The following is a 21,003-nucleotide window of genomic DNA, read 5'->3' on the forward strand; positions in this document are numbered from 1 at the left end:
GTGTTTATCAAGGATGATCTTGTGCTTTGATGTCTCCAAATTCATGGTATTTGGTGGAAGGTTGGAGTTGCTGCTTGTGTGGGTGGGTTTTGGGTTGATTAAAGTGTAATCCACTCTTTGTTTGAATCTAAAATTGATTTGAATCAAAACCTTTTTGAAAAATACTATTTTCTAAAGAAGTGGAAAAACAACCAGTTGTTTTATCGTTTCAATCGGTTGTTTGACACTTAGTGGTTTTTTAAAAGGGTTTCAAGTTGTTTGACTTGGTTGACTTTGCTCTCAAACCAATTCAATCGGTTGTTTCAAATATTCAACCGATTGTTTTTTGAAAATTCCTAACAGAATTTCTGTTAAGTTTCGTAAATCAGCTTTAAATGTTTTCTAACTGTTTTGGCTCCTGCTTTAAATGTTTTTAACAAACCTTTGAAGTATATAAAGGTTGTTTTACGCTCCTAAAAGCATTGAAACAATTTAGACATTTGGAGATTGAGATAATAGATTTGAGTTTTCAAGATTTGCATCAAGCTTTTGGATTTTCACAAAGGAATGGAATAAGATTTATGTAATCTTTCGTTTTTGATATTGATCAGGTCTAATCCTTTCTTTATCTCTTGTATTTCTGAATATTGGTGGTGTAAGCAGAATCAGAGGGTGTTCTGAATTTTGTGGTGTTGTGTTCCAAAGGAAGTGTGTGGCTTGAGGTGTTCAAGGTCACTTCTTTGGTCTTATTGATTGTAATCTAGAATTTGATTCCATAGTAGATACTCAGTGGTTTTTGGGAACTGGATGTATCTCTTGGGATAAGAGTGAACCAGTATAAATTTCTTGTGTGCTTTTTCTCTTGCCTTGAACTCATTTACATTATGCTTTTAAGTTGTTTTAATCACTGCTGATAAAAACAACCGATTGAATCACAAAAGTAACCGGTTGATTTTCTGGAAATCAACTTAAAGATGTGTTTCATTGTTTCCTTGATTTCTTTCTCTGTGATTCTGCATTGGAGTTCATTATACCTTCAAAGTTTACGAAAATCTTTTATAAACAATTCACCCCCTCTTTTTTAAGGCCATATATTCTAACAATTGGCATCAAGAGCTCGATTCTTGAAAAATATTCAAGTTTGATCCTAAAAACCTTTTTCTTATGGCTGAAAAATTACCTTTGGGGGAGGGTGCCTCAATAAACAGGCCACCTTTGTGTTTGTTGTTTGAACTACCAGTTTTAGAAGGTGTGAATGAAAATATTCGTTGAATCTGTTGATAGAGGAATTTGGGATGCAATTGAAAATGGCCATTTTATTCCTAAGCTTGAAAATGATGGTGTTTTTATTGAAAAGCCTTGGTTCCAATGGACTGATGCAGAAAATAAAAGAGCAAAGTTTGATTTTATTGCTAAAAATTTTATAACCTCCGCCTTAAATTATGACTAGTTTTTTAGGGTCTCATAATGTGGATCTGCTAAGGAGATGTGGGATACTCTAGAAGTAACTCATGAAAAAACCAACGATGTAAAGAGGGCAAGGAAACATACTCTAATCCAAGAGTATGAGATGTTCAGGATGCTTAAAGAAGAATCTATTGCGGATGTGCAAAAGTGATTCACTCATATCGTCAATCACCTTATTAGTCTTGGAAAGGTCTTTGACAAAGAAGAGTTTAACATCAAGATCCTCAAATGTCTTGATAGATCTTAGCAACCCAAAGTCACAACTATCTTAGAGTCTAAAGATTTGACATCTTTGACTACAACTTCTTTATTTGGAAAGCTTAAAGTACATGAGTTGAAGATGAACATGCTCAATGTTCAAGAAAGTGAAGATAAGCATGTAAGAAACATTGCTTTGAAAGTTGCCAAGTACAAGATCAACTAAGCCTCAAGTGACGAAAGTGAGGAAAATACTCTTAGTTTGTTGTCCAAAAATTTTAACAAATTCTTGAAGAAGAAACACAACAAAAACTCCAACCAAGAGAGGTATGGCAACAAGAAACCTAGTGATTTTAATGCTAACAAGTATATTTGCTATGGTTGTGGTGAACAGGGGCACATAAAGGTTGAATGCCCAAATAAAGAGAGCAAAGAAAAGAAGTCAAGAAAGAAGGAATAGAAAGGCAAATAAAAAAATCCTACATTGCTTGGGATGAAAATGATGTCTCTTCATCAAGCTCCTCATCAAGTGACGATGAAGAAGCCAATTTATGTCTTATTGCCAAGGAAGAGAATGATGCAAGTAGTGTAAGTTCTTGTACTTCTTTAAATGCTAAAAATTATAGCCAACTTCTTGAAGCTTTTAAAGAAACACATGAAGAAGCTAATAGATTGGCTCTCTTGAACAACCGATTGAAAGGGTTGAATAACTGGAAAATTCAAAAATTGATTTTGAAAATTTGGAATTGCTTTACAAGAACTCTTCTTGCAAGTGTGACTCACTTATTTGTGAAAATTGTGAATCTCATGAAAAGAAGGTTCACTATCTTGTGAAAACTGTGGATAAGCTTTCAAAGGGAAAATCCAACTTTGAGACTGTCTTGGTATCTCAAAATTGTGTTTTTGGAAAATCAGGTTTAGGATTTAATCCACAGAGTAAGAAAAGTGGGATTTCAAAGCCTTTTTTCAACTATGCCAGAAAAACAACCGATTGAAAAATTGAAACAATCGGTTGTTACATGTTTTTATTGCATGAAGAGAGACCACTCTGTTAGATTCTGCAAAATTAGGAACTTTTCTGTTCCTAAAGGTGTTATGATGTGGGTTCCCAAGAATTATGAGGTTCCTAATGATAAAGATAATGCCAAAGGATCCACATTTGTAAGGGGACCAAATCTTGTTGCTCGATTTCATGGTTTTGCGGGATTTCTAAGAGATCAAGGACTCTTGAGTCAAAAGATCAAGCTTATGAAGGGAAAAGATTCATCTGAACTCCCAATTACAGATCTGTACCATACTCAGTCTTCTTGGAAGTCAAAAGAATTTTCTTGATCATGAACTATGATTCATTGAGAAAACCACTTTGTCAAAAGGATAAAACTTAATTTGTTTATTTTTTTTGTCTTAAGTTTTCTTTAAATCTGGAGTATGAAAAATCTTAATTGATGTCTTTAATCTTCATCTATGTAAAGGTGTTTGTGAATTTTTTATTCTGATTCATCTCTGCTTGTCATTATTGTTCTGTGAAATGCTTTAATTGTTGTCATAGAGAAACAATCGATTGTTTTCACGAAACAACCGATTGTTTCCCCTCTGACAACACTGCATTAAATTGATTTAATTTCTCTATATATTCTGTCTATTACAGATTCCTTCCTCAAGCAGTTATGGTCAAAGTGCATTTATCATGGGTCTAATTTCATTCACAAAGGGTGTTACATTAGTCATAAATGAAATATATTCCACAATTTCTTGGAAATTTAAGACCCTTTATGACTAGTTAAAGTCCACATGTACTTTCCATGTGAAAACTGCCACTGAGTGACATGCCACTGTTAAGTCTTGGACCAGATTCTCTTTCTTGAAAACTGAAACCCACTAAAAGCCAAGAATATGAACTGCTTTCTGTGCATATATTAACTCATATGCAGTTGTTTCTCTTCACAAAAATAACTCATTGCCACATATCTTGTTGTTTCTCAAATCGGCCATATATCTCATTCTATTTTCTGGTTTTTCCTTCTACCTCCATGGATTCCACATCCCCTTCATCAAAGAGGATCAAAACTAGGGCAGTTAGGAGGGGAGGACGTCTTGCATGGTTCTCGGGTGAAGATGAAAAGATTGAGAAATATCTACATGAGACAAGTAGGAAAGCTATAAATAATCCAAAACTCATCTCTTTCAACTGGTTGAGGGAGCAAAAGTCGGCTGAGGTGAGCAATCTTCTCAAAGAGCAATTGCTAAAGAGGTTCTTGGAAATGTCAGGAAACATATATCCTGATCTTGTAAGGGTATTCTACACCAACCTTCAATTTGTTGGTAATAATCTTGTCTCTCATGTAAAAGGAGTTGAGATGGAAATTACACATGATGTTTGGACTGCTATTACTGGATTAAAGTATGCAGGACATCGAATTAACAAAGGAAATATTGGTGTGGTGGAAGAATTTAACAAAATTCAATTTTATAGAAATTTCTTGAAGAATCCTCAAGCAAAGGTGGGAAACTTTTCAGTGGGTGGATTAAAGCTGAATGAAAGGCTAATTACCTTCATTGTGACCTGGATGCTCACACCCAGGGGGAGTAATCACTTTGTGCTTACCGAGGAGGACCTTGTCTATATATATTGTATCATGATCAAGGTCAAAATCAATTGGATCCACATCATCAAGGAACACATGCAAAAATCCATGAGGTTAAGTGATTACCACTATCCATATGCTATCTTGATTCTAAATTTCTGAATTATTTTGAAGTGGATCTTGAGGAAGAACAAACTGAAGTGGTGAAATCATGACACAAAGTGAACAATGGTTCACTTAGTAAGATGGGATTCACCAAAATTGGTGGAAGATGGATAAGCAAGGATGGAGACCAAGGTGGTTCCTCAAGTGGTGTGCAAGCTGAACATCAAGAGGAAGAACAAGCTACTGCTGCTGAAGGTGCTGAATTTGATTCTTAAGAGGATGAACCTGCTGCTGAAGGTGTTGGAGTTGATTTTTAAGAGGATGAACCTGCTGCTGATTTTGGTGCTAGACCAAGTGCTAGGAACATAGGAGATCGGATAACATCAATGTCACCATTTGAAAGATTGATGGTGAATAGGATGGACAACTTTGCGGATGACCAGAGAAGCCTGCATGATCTGTGTGCAACAAGGTTCAACATGCACGTTTTCAGAACCTAGAAGAACAGATTGAAGTTGTCCAAAACCAACTATTTGAGCTACAGTATGGAAAGGAAGATTGAAGCTAACTTTAGTTGTTGTTTATGCTTTTCTTGCTTTAATTTCTAGACAATTTCTTTTATGATTCTGTTTTACTCTTTCTTCATTCTATTTGTGAAGACAAATAGGGGGAGAAGGTGTTGGTTTATGTGTTGAGTAACCTGCTGTAAACTCTGATTTGATAGGTTTAAATTTTGTTGTTTAAACTTGTTTAAAGCTGCTGCACACACACAATTTTGATTGGTTTTTCTGCTCAAATTGGTTATGCAAAAAATTGGTTTGTGTGCCTTCATAACCTGTTGTTATATATGCTCTATGTTTGCAGGTGCTGGTTCAGATTCAAACAGAACAACACAAGCAACTAGGGATTTGTCTTCATCAAATAGGGGGAGATTATTTACGAAGGATGATCTTGTGCTTTGATGTCTTCAAATCCATGGTGTTTGGTGGAAGGTTGAAGTTGCTGCTTGTGTGGGTGGATTCTGGGTAGATTAAAGTTTAACCCACTCTTTGTTTGAATCTAAAACTAATTTGAATCAAAACCTTTTTGAAAAAGATTTTTTTCTAAAGAAGTGGAAAAACAACCAGTTGTTTAATCGTTTCAATCAGTTGTTTGAAACTTAGTGGTTTTTGAAAAGGGTTTGTTTGACTTTGTTGACTTTGTTGTCAAACCAATTCAATCGGTTGTTTCGAATATTCAACCAATTGTTTTTTTAAAATCCCTAATAGAATTTCTGTTAAGTTTGGTAAATCAGCTTTAATTGTTTTCTAATTGTTTTGGCTCCTGCTTTAAATGTTTTTGACAAACCTTTGAAGTATATAAAGGTTATTTTTCGTTCCTAAATGCATTGAAACAATTTAGACATTTTGAGATTGAGAAAACAGATTTGAGTTTTCAAGATTTGCATCAAGCTTTTGGATTTTCACAAAGGAATGGAATAAGATTTCTGTAATCTTTCGTTTTTGATATTGATCAGGTGTAATCCTTTCTTTATCTCTTGTACATCTGAATATTGGTGGTGTAAGCAGAATCAGAGGGTGTTCTGAATTTTGTGGTGTTGTGTTCCAAAGGAAGTGTGTGGCTTGAGGTGTTCAAGGTCACTTCTTTGGTGTGGTTGTTTGTAATTTGGATTTTGATTGCGTAGTAGATACTCAGTGGTTTTTGGAGACTGGATGCAGCTCTTGGGATAAGAGTGAACCAGTATAAATTGCTTGTGTTCTTTTCTCTTGCCCTGAACTCATTTACATTATGCTTTTAAGTTGTTTTAATCACTTCTAATAAAAAAGATGATGTCTTTGTTGATAAGCCTCCATCTAAATGGACTGAGGCTGATAGCAAGAAAGAAAAATTTGATTGGATTGCTAAAAATATTATAACCTCTGCTTTGAGTTGTGATGAGTTTTTCAGGGTATCACAATGCACTTCAACAAAGGAGATGTGGGACATCCTTGAAGTCACAGATGAAGGAACTAATGATGTTAGGAGGGTAAGAAAGCATGCTCTCATCCAAGAGTATGAGTTATTTAGAATGCATAAAGGGGAGACAATCTGTAATGTGAAAAAATGGTTTTCCCACATTGTGAACCACTTGATGAGCCTTAGAAAGAACTTTGACAAAGAGGAGCTGAACATCAAGATCTTGAAGTGTCTTGATAGGTCATGGGTGCCAAAGGTCACTTCTATTTCTGAGTCAAAGGATTTAACATCCATGACAACAACTTCCTTGTTTGGTAAGCTGAGGGAGCATGAGCTTGAGATGAATAGGTTAGTTGTCCAAAAAAGTGAGGACAAACACAGCAAGGGTATTGCACTTAAAGCTGCCAACCAAAAAAGGCAACAAGACTCCAGTGATAACGATGAAGACACTATGAGCTTGTTGTCAAGGAAGTTTAGCAAATTCTTGAAAAAGAATAAAGGCCAAGTTTCAAAGAGGAAGAGTTCTAAGAAGCTAAATGACTTTAATCTTAACAAATATACTTGTTATGGTTGTGGTGAACAGTGTCACATAAAAGCTGAATGCCCTAATAATGATAGCAAAAATAAAGTTGATTTCAAAGGTAAAAGGAGGGGAAAAACCAAGAAGGCATATATAGCATGGGATGATAATGAGATATCCTCCTCTAGCTCTTAGGAAAATGAAGAAGCAAACCTATGCTTAAAGGCATCTGTATGAAGCAGCATGAGCTCATCTTCTTCAGTCAAAGGTAACAATTACTACCAACTACTTGAAGCTTTCAATGAAACTCGTGAAGAAGCTAACCAATTGGCTCTCTCATACAACTGGTTGAAAGGGTTGAACAAGTGGTTTTAAAATAGAGTCAAAACACTAGAAGAAGAATTGGAAAATTCTAAATTTGATTTTGAAAACCTGGATTTAATTTACAAAAATTCTGCTTGCATGTGTAAATCAAATTTTTGTGAAAATCTTGAAAGAAAGATTCACTACCTTTTGAAAACCGTGGATAAGCTTACAACTGGAAAATCCAACTTTGAGAATGTTCTTGCATCTCAAAATTGTGTCTTTGGAAAAGCAGGCTTAGGATTTTATCCACAGAGCAAAGAGAATGGGATTTCAAAACCTTTTTCATCAGTACCAGAAAATCAACCGATTAAAAGAACAAAACAACCGGTTGTTACATGCTTTTATTGTATGAAGAAAGGTCATTCTGTTAGATTTTGCAAGTTTCGTAAATCTCTTGTTCCTAAAGGTATCTTTAAATGGATTCCGAGAAATTTGATGGTTCTAAGGATAAATCTAACATGAAAGGTCCCAAGTTCTTTAAGGGATCAAATCTTGTGATTTGATAAACTTTCTTTTGCATATTTTTGCCTCCACATGAAGGATTTGTAGAATCAGGATCTCATGGATGCAAATAAGCAAGACAATATTTTGTTTTGAAATTGTGTACTGCTTGATATGTGTGCTACAAAAATTGAAGAATAACTTATTTATTTCTATACTTGAACATTTCTTTTTGAATTCAATTTTGTATTTCTTCACTTAAGGATTCTGGATTATTTTGTATTCCTTCTGTTTCTATTCAAATCTATGTGTCTTAAACCTAAATTCTTGTATGTTCAATGACTGTTAAAAGAATTTGGCTTTTTCAAAAATTTTCACCTAATGCAGAAATTCTACTGATTGTTTCTTCGAAACAACCAATTGTTTCAACTCTGTCAACACTGGTCAAATCTTTTTTTTGATTCAATGTGCTTTAAATTGATTTTCTGTTCAAACCCAGTGACGTGTGTGGTCAACAATGCTTTAATTACAACCTTGAATGCAAATTCCCTCTGCAATAATTGCTCTTCATGGAATATATTCTTCTAAATCTTGGAAATTAAAATTGCTTTTAAGTTTGGTCAAATCAACATGTGTTTTTTGTGATTTCTGTTATGTCTGACATAACTGCTTTATGGTTCTGATTTGATTCCTTTTCCAGTTTTGAATACAACCCACAAAATGTCAACTTTGACTGAATGTTCTGGTTATATATGTGAGGCCATTCATTGCTATTCACCAAGAATAATCTATTTTTTCTTCTCTTTGCACTAAGATTGACTCTGCAGTATGCTATCATCTTTCTCTACCTGAACCATGGCATCAACACCTCCATCCTCTAAAAGAATGAAGACAAGGGCTATAAGGAGTGGTGGAAAACTAGAAGGTTGGTTTTCAGGAGAATCAGAATTGATAGACAAGTACCTACATGAAACCAGTAGGAAGATAGTTAACACTCCAAAGCTTGTCTCTTTCACCTGGATAAAGCAACAAAATCTGACTGTGGTGAGATGTCTTCTAAAGGAGCAAAGACTGAAGAGATTCCTTGAGCTTTATGGAAATATCTACCCAGATTTGGTGAAGGTATTCTACACAAACCTTTAATTCAATGGTGACACTCTCAACTCTCATGTGAAGGGGGTGGATATTGTAATCACCAATGATGTGTGGGTTGCCATAACTGAGCTAAAGTATTCTGGAGTAAGAATAAACAAAGGCAATCTTGGAGTGATAGAAGAATTCAACAAAATGCAATTCTCCAAGAATTGTCTCAAGAATCCTCTCTCAAAGGTGAGAAATTTTTCTGTGGGAGGAGTGAAGCTTGATGAAAGGCTCATTGCCTTCATTGTGTCCTGGATTATCACACCAAGGGGAGCAATCATTCTACTCTCTCTGAAGAAGACTTGTTGTTAATCTACTGCATCATGAACAAAGTAAAGCTCAATTGGAGTCACATCATCAAAGACCATATGCAAAAGGCTATAAGGTTAAGTGACTTCCATTATACTTATGTCATTTTGATCTCTAAGTTTCTACATTATTTTGAAGTAAATATTGAAGAAGAACTGGCTGAGATTATAAAGTTTTCAAGTGATATCAATAGTGGTTCCCTAAACAAAATGGGGTTTACCAAGATTGGTGGGAGATGGGTAAGCAAGGATGGTGACCAAGCTGGCCCAAGTGGGAATCATGATGAAGAAACTAAAGCTACAACAAACTTGGAGGAACCTGCTGCTGAGACTCAGGGAGCTTATCCAAGCACTGATCACAAGGGAGAAAGGATGACTTCAATGTCTCCTTTTGAGAGGCTCATGGTAAACCGAATGGATAGCTTTGTTGAGAACCAGAGAAATCTTCATGAGCTATGTGAATCAAGGTTTTAGCATATGGATCCAAGGTTCCAGACCTTGGATGAACAAATTGACTTGCAATATGGAAGGAATGACTGAAGCAAGCCTAGAGCCTTCATTTAAATTGTTGGTTTACTTTTCTGAACAATTTCTTTTCTTTTTATGCTATTTTTTAATCCTTCTATCTTTCTATTTGTGAAGACAAATAGAGGGAGAAGTGAGCTTTTGAGTTGTAATGTTCTAATATCTGCACGTATTTCTGTTTTGCTCTTTTGATTGAACATTGCTATAACTGTTATAAATGGTTTTTTTTATTTAATATGAAACTCTAATACAAAATTTTAACCGGTTATTCCTGCGAAATAACCGATTGTTTTTCTGTGTTGCACCTATACATGTTTGATTGGTTTCTCACATTGATTTGACTGATGTTCCTCACTAGAAATCACCTAGTGGAAACTAGTTTGTGGTGCCTGGTTAATTGTAATAGATTATCCTGTATTTCTATGTTTGCTTGTGAATGTAGGTTAAACAAGATTCTAAACAAGAACATTCCAAAAAACATCCCAAGGATTTGTCACCATCAAATAGGGGGAGATTGTAGAACATGGAAGCTTTGATGATTCAAATCTGTGTTGAAGTTTGATGTTGTGCTGCTTTTGGTCAAGAGCTTAGTCTAGGGTGTTTAGAATTCTTGTAAAGATCAATCCTAGTCCTTTGCACAAGTTAGTTCAATCTATTTTAAAAGAGAAAAGTGTTTTTCTAAACAAAGAGAAAAACAACCGGTTGAAACCACGATATAATTGGTTGTTTGTCACTTAGCTGGGCTGAAGGTTTTCAAAACTGTTTTTGACTTGGTTAACTAACTGTCTAACCAATTCAACCGGTTAAAACGAAATTTCAAACGATTGATTGTCACATGTCATAACAGCTTTTCAAAAACCTGTTGGATCTGTTTTCAGTTGGATTAAAAGTGTTTTGGCTCATGATTGACTGCCTAGAACGACTAGTTTTAAGAGTTATAAATATGGCTTCTCTTTGAATTTAAAAAAAAAAAACAAGTATACGCAAGAAAGTGAGATTGAAAGTATTTTTTAGAAGAGATTCAAATCAAACTTTTGCAAGATTGCTAAGTAACTATGCATTGGTTCAAGGTCTGATCTTAGGAGCTCTGTGATTCCTGTAAATCCAGGTGTAATTTGTTTCTTTCTGATTAATGTACTTTTTCTTTTATAAACTTGTGGAAAGTGTGTAAACCTGTAAGGTCAGAGAGTGTTCTAACTAAGGTTGTGTGTAGGCAAAGAGAGTGAGTGGTTCTTGGGGTATCAAGATCACCTCTTTGTGGTATTGTGTATTGTAACCTGTGATTGATTACTAATGGAAACCTGGTGGTTGTTCTGGTAACTGGATGTAGCTCAAGGTTGAGTGAACCAATATAAATTGTTTGTGCAATCTCTCTCTCTCACTCCTTATAAACTATTTGATTTGATTTTGTATTTGCTGCTACCATAAACAACCGGTTAAAACCAAGTTTCAATGATTGAAATTTTGCAAACAGTTTCATTTACATTGTTTGATTGGCTTCCTTGATTACTTCTTTTGTGATTGTTGTTAAAACTTCATTCTTATCCAATCTTTTCGAAAATCTTTTGACAAACAATTCACCCCCCCTCTTGTTAAAGCCATTAATTCTTACAACGCGTATATTATGGCGATTATAAATGCCACTTTATACAAAAATAACCACCACAATATACACAATTTTTGTAGTGGTTGTGTTTGGCTGGGTTATTCTTATATTTTCATAAGAGTGAGAATGAATCCTTTAGCACATGGTATTGGGTGGAGTGAAATGGTGGTAGATCTTACTCTTAGTGCTAAGCAGAGGTCTCTAGTAATTGATGTTACACGTCCTTCTGAATATGAGAATATTATCTTCGAAGTTGAATAACAAAATAAGCTGGTGATATTTACACCACATATTACCATTAGAAAGTAAAAAAGGTTCTCCCAATAAATATGGGAAGAATCCACTTTGATTTAGTTATTACCTATCTCAATATTCTATGGATTCCATTTCTTTGGAATTTGGTGTTGCCTATATTAGTATAAGCTTGGATTGGATAACATGAGTGTTATTAGATATATGTTTACAATAAGGTTGGTGTGAGATGTCTATGTTCATGTTAGAATACAACAAAGTCGTGGATCATTGAGTTCGGTCACATCAAAATCTCTTAGGCAATTTGATAAGAACCTTTGAGAAAAATATTGTGAAATATTCGAATCATGTGGTTGACCTAGATCATCTATTTGAGATGTAGGAAAAATACATCGAAGCATTAATTGATATGCACAATTCAAGCAAAAAGAAAGAAAAAACCAGCGTATTTTTCATCACTTCAATTATCAGCAATTGTGAGCCAAATCTTGAGAACTATGATGATTAAAGACTTCTTCGATCAGGCAGACATTTGATGTAGATAAATGAAGAAGACCTTTAAGTTTCTTTATGGATGATCATGATTTTCTGAGAGTTACACCATTCCTTGGTGTATGGGGAACAATCATATCTAAGAAGATGACTTCAAAGTTCATAGGTCCTTACTAGAATCTCAAGAGAATAGGTTCTACTGCTTGAAAACTTGTTTTATATCTTCCGTTAACCAACCTTCATTATGTCTTTTGTGTATCGTAACAAAGGAAATATATATAATTGATCACAATCATCTTCTAGTTTCAGATTTAGGTAAATAAAAGATCTCTCTGTTAAAGTGAAGTCGGTGAAATTTTTTGGTTCTCGAGTAAAGTAATGAAACATCGTCATAGTCAAGGTATTGTAAAATCTCATATGATGTAATTCCACTTGAAAAATAAAAGAAAAGATAAGAGAATAATATCCTAATATTTCTCTATAAACTAATTTTCGAGGAGAAAAACTTTTGTTTTTGGGGATAATTGTAAGACCTCGCAACCGTAACTACCCCCCCCCCCCCCTTTTCACTTCTTCCTTTTTTTTCTCTCTCTCTCTCTCTCCATTTCTTCTCTCCCTTCTCTCTTCATTTTCTCTTCCATAATTCATCTATTCCAAAATATGATAACGTCATGTTGTAGCTGAGGAGTCAGGGTACATTTCTACCTGATTATATTTTCAAACAGAGTAAGTTCATTTTTACTCTAAAGATCCTTTATTCTATGATTTAGTCATCAATCTTAGTGAGGCCAGTTGAGAAAAGTGTTTCTCTCAACTTAATTAAGCTCATACTAAGATTTGGGAATATTTGGATAACTTGCTCTAGGTTCCTAAATTTTGAGTGGTTCTCCTGTTTGAGATAAAATTTCCATCAGTGGAATTTCAAGTAAGGGAAGCTAACTTTAACTTTCAATAGTATCCTAGGCTAGAAGATCTGAATTTGGAGGGACGTGGTCCCAAGTCTCAATTTCTCTTGCAAGGATATTAGTTGATAAAATTGTTTGATTTTATGTTGCGTGAACATGTATAAATATTATATTTTGATAATTTTAAAGTTAAATATTGTTTTTAATGTTGGAAAAGTTCTTGAATGGTATGAACTTTTAAATGTTATGTGATTGAATGATACATATTATATATGAATGATGAAAATTGTATGAAATTGATGTCATACATTTGGGATAATGTTTGAGTTGTTGTTTGATGGCATTAAGTATGAAAGGCCTATGTTTAATAGAGATCCTCTAACTTCACTGATGATCTAAGTCATATAGACTATGATATCAGGTGGTAAGAGCTGAGAGAGAGTTCATACACATCGGGTCCCACTGTAGACACTCGATATTAGATGTTTGAACTTATCCTAATCCTTTCTCTTGGATTTGCTGATAATCGTTGGATCTGGTGTTAGTCTCTGGTAGGGGCATACTTAATGAGTCTTCCAAAAGACGAAGTGGAATTGAAATGAACTATAATGATTGTGATTGAAAATAGATCTATGTATGGTCTATATGGGTAGATGTTGAGGAGGTTTTATATATGGCACAACTCAAAGCATGGACCTGCATAATATATAATATGCCATATTTTAATTAGTCCTTTTCAGATTGGTACTTATGTCATTCAGGATGGGGGTATAAGTATCAAACTCATCTTGTCTTCTCAACAACACAAAATCGTTATGTCTCATCTACTGTGTTTTTTCAAAAAAAGGTAAGCACCTACTGATGGAGGGTTCTATGTGGTGTATTTATGTGGCTACCAACCATTTCTACTCTCATAGTATTGGTTGATGCTTAGACTTTGAATTTTGTTGTTTGGTTCCTTTATGCTTGCCTTGTTACCTTTTGTCGCCACTACTACATCTGTTTTTTAGGATATAGTAGGTTTGTTACTAGTTTTAGTTGGATAGAACAGTAAGATGATTGGGTGGTCCACACATTTTCTGTTAGATGGTTTGTTTTTGGAGATAATGCACAACTTATAACCTATCTTATATAATAGGGTTGAAACATCATAAAATACTTCACATTATTCTATTCATTCTTTTGTTGATCAAATTATTTTATCAATAATTTGTTTTTGTACAAATGAAGTAATTGAAGTGTTTCAACCCATATATATATATATATATATATAAAAGATAAGTTATCTGTAAAAAAAAAAACAATACATTCCTTTTTCTATTTCCTTAAGTCTGCCAATAAGAACTTATTTGAGTTTTATAAATTAATGGTATCCTTATATCTATTTTTGTATCGAATTTGCTTCATAACCTTATTTCTACAATTTTGATATTGCTATTGGACAAATTAATTCTTATTTTACAGACCTAGTCTCTTATAAGTCTTGACAATTGTAGAAGACAATGCATCATGCTTGACATCATCTGGGAAACAAGTATTGACATGAGTTTGTTTTGTGTGAACGTTCGTAAGAATGGGTAACTGTAACAACACTTTTCTTTAAAAGCAGAAAAAGAACCCAGAGTAAGTTATTTTTTACTCTAAATATCCCTTGTTCTCTGTTTTTCCTTAGGATTTATGTTGAACCAAGTGATGTTCAATGTTTTGAAGAATCCAAATCCTTTGAAGGATGTTGAAGCCTCTGCTTTGCTTGATGTTGTTGTGTTGGTTTAAGCTTTGTTCTGGGGTAGTTTAAATGTTGTAATCCACCCTTGTATTAAATCTCAAGCAATTAGCATCTCAATCTTTATCAAAGTAAAATGTTTTTCAAACTAAATTGAAACAACCGATTGTTTTGTCGAAACAACCGATTGTTTATACTTAGGTGTTTTGAGAAAGTTTGAAAATTGTTTTTGAATGGTTAAAACTGTTAAGTACCAAAACAAACGATTGATTCGAGGTAACAACCGATTGTTTGTTTTGGAATCATAACAGAAAAACTGTTTTCTTTGACTGAGCTTTAAATGCTTTAACTGAATACGCTCCAGACATTAAATGCTTTGACCAATCTTTTTAATGCAATTAAGAGTTTGTTAAGATTTGATAACAAACTATATCTTTGAATATATTCAGAAAAACTGATTTAAGAATTAAGAATCTTTATACAAAGTTTTTCAAAGAGTTTTTCAAAGTGCTGAGATTGCTTAAGAGTTTTATGATTGATCAAGGTGCTGGAATAGGATTCTACTTGTATTGATTTCAGATATTCATCTGTAACAAGTGTAATCTTTGTAATCTGTTGAACAATTCGTTTGTGTGTTTTCCTGAGATTGGCTGTGTGCTCTTGAGGTGTTCAAGATCAGCAATCTTAGTGTTGGCCAAGGAGAGTGTGTTTCTTGAGGTGTTCAAGGTCATTCTCTTGGTTGTTGTGTAAGTGATCAAGGTGTGGTTGCTTAGTGGAATTCCTCAGGGTTTCTGAGAAGACTGGATGTAGCTCTGGTTTGGAGTGAACCAGTATAAACAACTATGTACAATCTCTCTATCTCTAACTCTTTAAATTCAGTTTATTTGTTGTTTGCTGGTATAAACAACCGATTATTTCGAAGAAATAACCAATTGTTTTTCTGGTACTACAGCTTTTGCTTGCTGTTTTGGCTAACTGAATTGCTGAATCAATTGGTTTATAAGATAAATTCATTCTAGCTTTGAAAAGTTTGCGAAAACCCCTTTAAACAATTCACCCCCCTCTAGTTTAAAGCCATATTTTCTAACAATTGGCATCAAGAGCTTGGTTCTTGAAAGTCATTCAAGTTGATCCTAAAAATCTTTTTAAAATGGCTGATAGACTACCGTTTGGGGAAGGTGCCTCAATAAACAGACCACCCTTGTTTTGTGGTTTGAATTACCAGTTTTGGAAAGTTAGAATGAAAATATTTATGGAATCTCTTGACAAAGGAATTTGGGATGCAATTGAAAATGGTCCTTTTATCCCAAAATTTGAAAAAGATGGTTCTGTCATTGAGAAGCCATGGTCTCAATGGACTGATGCAGAAAGCAAAAAGGCCAAATTCGATTGCATTGCCAAAAATATTATAACCTCTGCTTTAAATTCTGATGAGTTTTTCAGGGTCTCACAATGCAAATCATCAAAAGAAATGTGGGATGCTTTGGAAGTCACTCATGAAGGAACAAATGAGGTGAAAAGAGCTAGAAAGCATGCTCTCATCCAAGAGTATGAGATGTTTAGAATGCTTAAAGGTGAAACAATAGTTGAGGTGCAGAAAAGGTTTACACACATCATCAAATACCTTATGAGCCTAGACAAGACGTTTGACAAAGAAGAGCTAAACATCAAGATCTTGAAATGTCTTGATAGAGCATGGCAACCAAAGGTAACTGCTATTTCCGAATCTAAAGATCTAACATCATTAAGTGTTGTTTCTTTGTTTGGAAAGCTTAGGGAACATGAGCTAGAGATTAATAAACTCAATGTTCAAGAGAGTGAAGATAAGCACACAAGGAGCATAGCCTTGAAAGCATCCAAACATAAGGGAAAGCAAGATTCAAGTGATGATAGTGATGAGGAAAATCTTAGTTTGCTGTCAAGAAAATTCAGCAAATTCCTAAAGAGAAACCGCAACAAAGACAACAACAAGGATAGGTATGGAAACAAGAAACCCAATGAATTTAATTCAAATAACTATACTTGTTTTGGTTGTGGTGAGCAAGGTCACATAAAGGCAGATTGTCCTAACAAGAGCAAAGAGAAAAAGACAAGCTACAAGGAGAAGAAAGGCAAGACAAAAAGAGCCTACATAGCTTGGGATGAAAATGAGGTGTCATCATCAAGTTCTTCATCAAGTGAAGATGAAAAGGCCAACATATGCTTAGTTGCTGAGGATGATGATGATGATTCTTGCAGTTCAAGTGAGGTAAGTTCATGTGCTTCCTTAAATGAACAAAACTATAGTCAATTGCTTGAAGCTTTTCAAAAAACACATGATGAAGCTAATAGATTAGTTCTTTCAAACAACCGATTGAAAGATCTTAACAATGGGCTTGAAAAGAAAGTTAAATCACTTGAAGAGGAACTGAGAAAAGAAAAAAAGTGATTTTAAAAAATTGGAAAATCATTTCAAAAATGCCTCTTGCAAGTGTGATACTCTCATTTGCACAAATTGTGAAAATCTTGAGAAAAAGGTTCACTATCTTGTTGAAACTGTGGACAAGCTTTCAAAGGGGAAATCAAACTTTGAGAATGTCTTGGCATCTCAAAGCTGTGTTTTTGGAAAGGCTGGTTTAGGCTTCAATCCACAGAACAAGCAAGATAGGTTTTCAAAAAGTTTTTTAAGAAAATCAGAAAAACAACCGATTGTTAAGACGAAACAACCGGTTGTTACATGCTTTTACTGCATGAAGAAAGGCCACTCTATTAGATTCTGCAAAATTAGAAAATATTATGTTCCTAAAGGTTTTATGAAATGGATTCCTAAGGGATGTGATGTTTCTAACAACAAAGAAAAGCCAAATGGACCCAAATTTGTAAGGGGACCAAATCTTGCAACTTGAATTTGTGTATGCAGGAAAAATGAAGAGAAAAGGAAGAATTGAGCCTTCTAATAAAGCTGTTGAAGAAAAAGGCAGTCATTGAAGCTGTATCAATGCTATGCAAAAGGTCAAAACAGTGAAAAGAGGCTTTCTTGATCAACAAGCAATTGGCTCATTGAAGAAACAACACAAGGATAAGACCTTCCTTTTATTTGTTCTCAATTTCTGTTTCAAAGTTCTTTCTTATGATTAATTGTCTCTTAATCAATGTCATATGCTTTAAACTGTTTCTGTTTATGGTTAAAAATTACAAAATCAAGTTTTTAACTGCTGCAGAAAAACAACCAATTGTTTCTTCGAAATAACCGATTGTTTTGAGTCTGACAGCACTGTGAAGAAATTGATTTAACTACTTTTTGAATTTCTAGTCGTTGCAGATATTTTTCAAAGGGAGAATCTTGGTCAAAGGATCTTTGTTGAAAGCTGATCACGTTCAGAAAGAAGTCCCAACATTCATAAAGGAATATATTCCAAAATCTTGGAAATTTCAAGAGCCTTAATGACTAGTCAAAGATCACATGTGAAGACCATATGATTTTCAACTTTTTCTGACATTTTCTGTGCAGAACAGAGTCAAGTCCTCTCTCTGAAAATCAGGTACCCATTGAATGAAATTAAATTCAAATTGATTTTCTTTCTGCTATAAAATCAGGTGCATATTTCTTTCACCAAGAACAACCAATTGCAACATCTCTTACAACATCTCTTGCACCATCTCTTGCAAAATTTTCTGTGAAGTGAGTTTTCGTCTCTGCTGTCATGGAATCAGCCCCTCCCACCTCTAAAAGAGTCAAAACCAGAGCTGTAAGGTTTGGAGGAAGGCTTGAAAGCTGGTTTTCTGGTGACACCGATCTCATTGAGAAGTATAGATATGAACAAGTGTCAAGAAGATAAACAACCCCAAGGTTGTGTGCTTTGACTGGCTGAAAAGTCAAAAGCTTGACAATGTGAGGAGGCTTCTCAAGGACCAATCACTCAGAAAGTTTTTGGAGCTCAAAGGAAACATATATCCATATTTGGTGAGGGTTTTCTACACCAACTTGAAGTTTGAGGGAAACAACTTAGTCTCTCATGTGAAAGGTGTGGAGATGGAGATAACCCAAGAGGTTTGGGCAGCTGTTGTTGGGCTTAAGTTCTCTGGATTAAGAATCAATAAAGGAAACCTTGGTGTGGTGGAAGATTTCAACAAAATCCAGTTCTACAAAAGTTGCTTGAAGAACAATCAATCTCAAGTTAGCACATGCTCGGTTGGAGGTTTGATGCTTGATGAGAGGTTGCTTGCTCTCATTGTAACTTGGATTCTAACTCCAAGAGGGAGTAACCACTCTGTGTTGACTAAAGAAGATCTGGTTTACATCTTCTGCATCACCAAGAAAGTGAAGATCAATTGGATTCACATAATCAAAGAACATATGCAAAAAGCCATGAGGTTAGGCGATTACCACTATCCTTATGCTGTTTTAATATCTAAGTTTCTACTCTATTTTGAAGTTAATCTTGAAGATGAAACTTCTGAGCTGGTCAAGTCAACTCAAGAGTTGAACAATGGATCACTCAGCAAGATGGGCTTTACAAAAGTAGGTGGAAAGTGGATAAGTAAGGATGGTGATCATGGTGCCTCATCTAGTGGTGCTGCTCATCTTGAACAAGATGAACCTGCTGACATGGATGTTCAACATGAAGATCCAGCTGAAGATTTTCAAGATGCAGGTCCTAGTGCTGATGCTGAACATCAAGGAGAAAGAATGCAAACCATGTCTCCTTTTGAAAGACTCATGGTGAATAGGCTAGATAGCTTTGCTGAAAATCAAAGAAGCCTTCATGATCTGTGTGTTAGCAACTTTCAGAGGATTGACACAAGGTTTGACAACATGGATGTAAGGTTTATGACTCTGGACGAACAGATTGAAGCTGTCCAGAATCAAATCTTTGATCTTCAGTTTGCTGATGAAGAAGATTGAAAGAAAAACAACCGATTGGTCATCAAAACAATCGATTGTTTTTGGCTGTTCTCTTTTCTGGTTTTAAAATTTCTTTTCTTCTGCTGTTGCTGGTTTATTCTGATGTAATGGAAACAATGTCTTATTTTATCTCTTATCTTTGTCTATTTGTGAAGACAAATAGGGGGAGATATATGTTGTGTTTTAAGTTTCTGTTTTTCATGTTGTTAAAAACAGTTGGGTGATGTTATTTGGTTCTGATATTAGATGTTTTAAATTATAATTGTTTATCTGTATACTAACAGAATATCAGAAGTTCAATGTATTGCTCAAAGTTCTATTGCAGGAATTGCTTCAGATTTAATCAAGAACAACACAAGCATCAGGGATTTGTCTTCATCAAATAGGGGGAGATTGTTGAACCAAGTGGTGTTCAATGTTTTCAAGAATCCAAATCCTTTGAAGGATGATGAAGCCTCTGCTTTGCTTGATGCTGATGTGCTGGTTTAAGCTTTGTTCTGGGGTAGTTTAATATTGTAATCAACCCTTAGATTAAATCTCAAAGCAATTAGCATCTCAATTTTAACAAAGCAAAATGTTTTCCAAACTAAGTTGAAACAACCGATTGTTTTGTCGAAACAATCGATTGTTTACACTTAGGTGTTTTGAGAAAGTTTGAAAACTGTTTTTGAATGGTGTATTTTGTTAAGTAACAAAACAACCGATTGATTCGAGGAAACAATCGATTGTTTGTTTTGAAACCATAACAGAAAAACTGTTTTCTTTGACTGAGCTTTAAATGCTTTAACTGAATACGCTTCAGTCATTAAATGCTTTGACCAATCTGTTTTAAATGCAATTAAGAGTTTGTTAAGATTTGATAACAAACTATATTCTTAGATATATTCTGAAAAACTGTTTTTAAGTTTTAAGAATCTTGAAACAAAGTTTTGATAAAAGAGTTTTTCAAAAAGTTCTGAGATTGCTTAAGAGTTGAGAGATTGATCAAGGTGTTGAATAGGATTCTACTTGTATTGATTTCAGATATTCATCTGTAACAAGTGTAATCTTTGTAAACTGCTGAACAATTTGTGTGTGTGTTTTGCTGAGATTGGCTGTGTGTTCTTGAGGTGTTCAAGATCAACAATCTTAGTGTTGGCCAAGGAGAGTGAGTTTCTTGAGGTGTTCAAGGTCATTCTCTTGGTTGTTGTGTAAGTGATCAAGGTGTGATTGCTTAGTGCATATCCTCAGGGTTTCTGAGAAGACTGAATGTATAGTTTGGAGTGAACCAGTATAAACAACTTTGTACAATCTCTCTATCGATATCTCTTTAATTTCAGTTTATTTGTTGTTTGCTGGTATAAACAACCGATTGTTTTGAAGAAACAACCGATTGTTTTTCTAGTATTACAGTTTTGCTTGTTGTTTTGGCTAACTGAATTGCTGAATCAATTGGTTTCTGAAATAATTTCATTCTAGCTTTGAAAAGTTTGCGAAAACCCCTTTAAACAATTCACCCCCCCCCCCTCCCCTCTAGTTTAAAGCCATCTTTTCTAACAGGATCAATCTCT

General features: G+C 34.6%; 1 protein-coding gene across 1 annotated transcript; it reads left to right on the plus strand.

The window, feature by feature from the left end:
- The first annotated feature begins 4,474 nt into the window (after positions 1-4,474).
- On the plus strand, positions 4,475-7,005 carry LOC137838759 (uncharacterized). The gene is made up of 2 exons (XM_068647985.1): positions 4,475-4,589; positions 6,161-7,005. The coding sequence occupies exons 1-2, from the start codon at positions 4,475-4,477 to the stop codon at positions 7,003-7,005; spliced, it is 960 nt and encodes a 319-aa protein (XP_068504086.1).
- Positions 7,006-21,003: the final 13,998 nt, after the last annotated feature.

This window comes from Phaseolus vulgaris, chromosome 4 (assembly GCF_000499845.2).
Source record: "Phaseolus vulgaris cultivar G19833 chromosome 4, P. vulgaris v2.0, whole genome shotgun sequence".
In the NCBI taxonomy this organism is placed as follows: domain Eukaryota; kingdom Viridiplantae; phylum Streptophyta; class Magnoliopsida; order Fabales; family Fabaceae; genus Phaseolus; species Phaseolus vulgaris.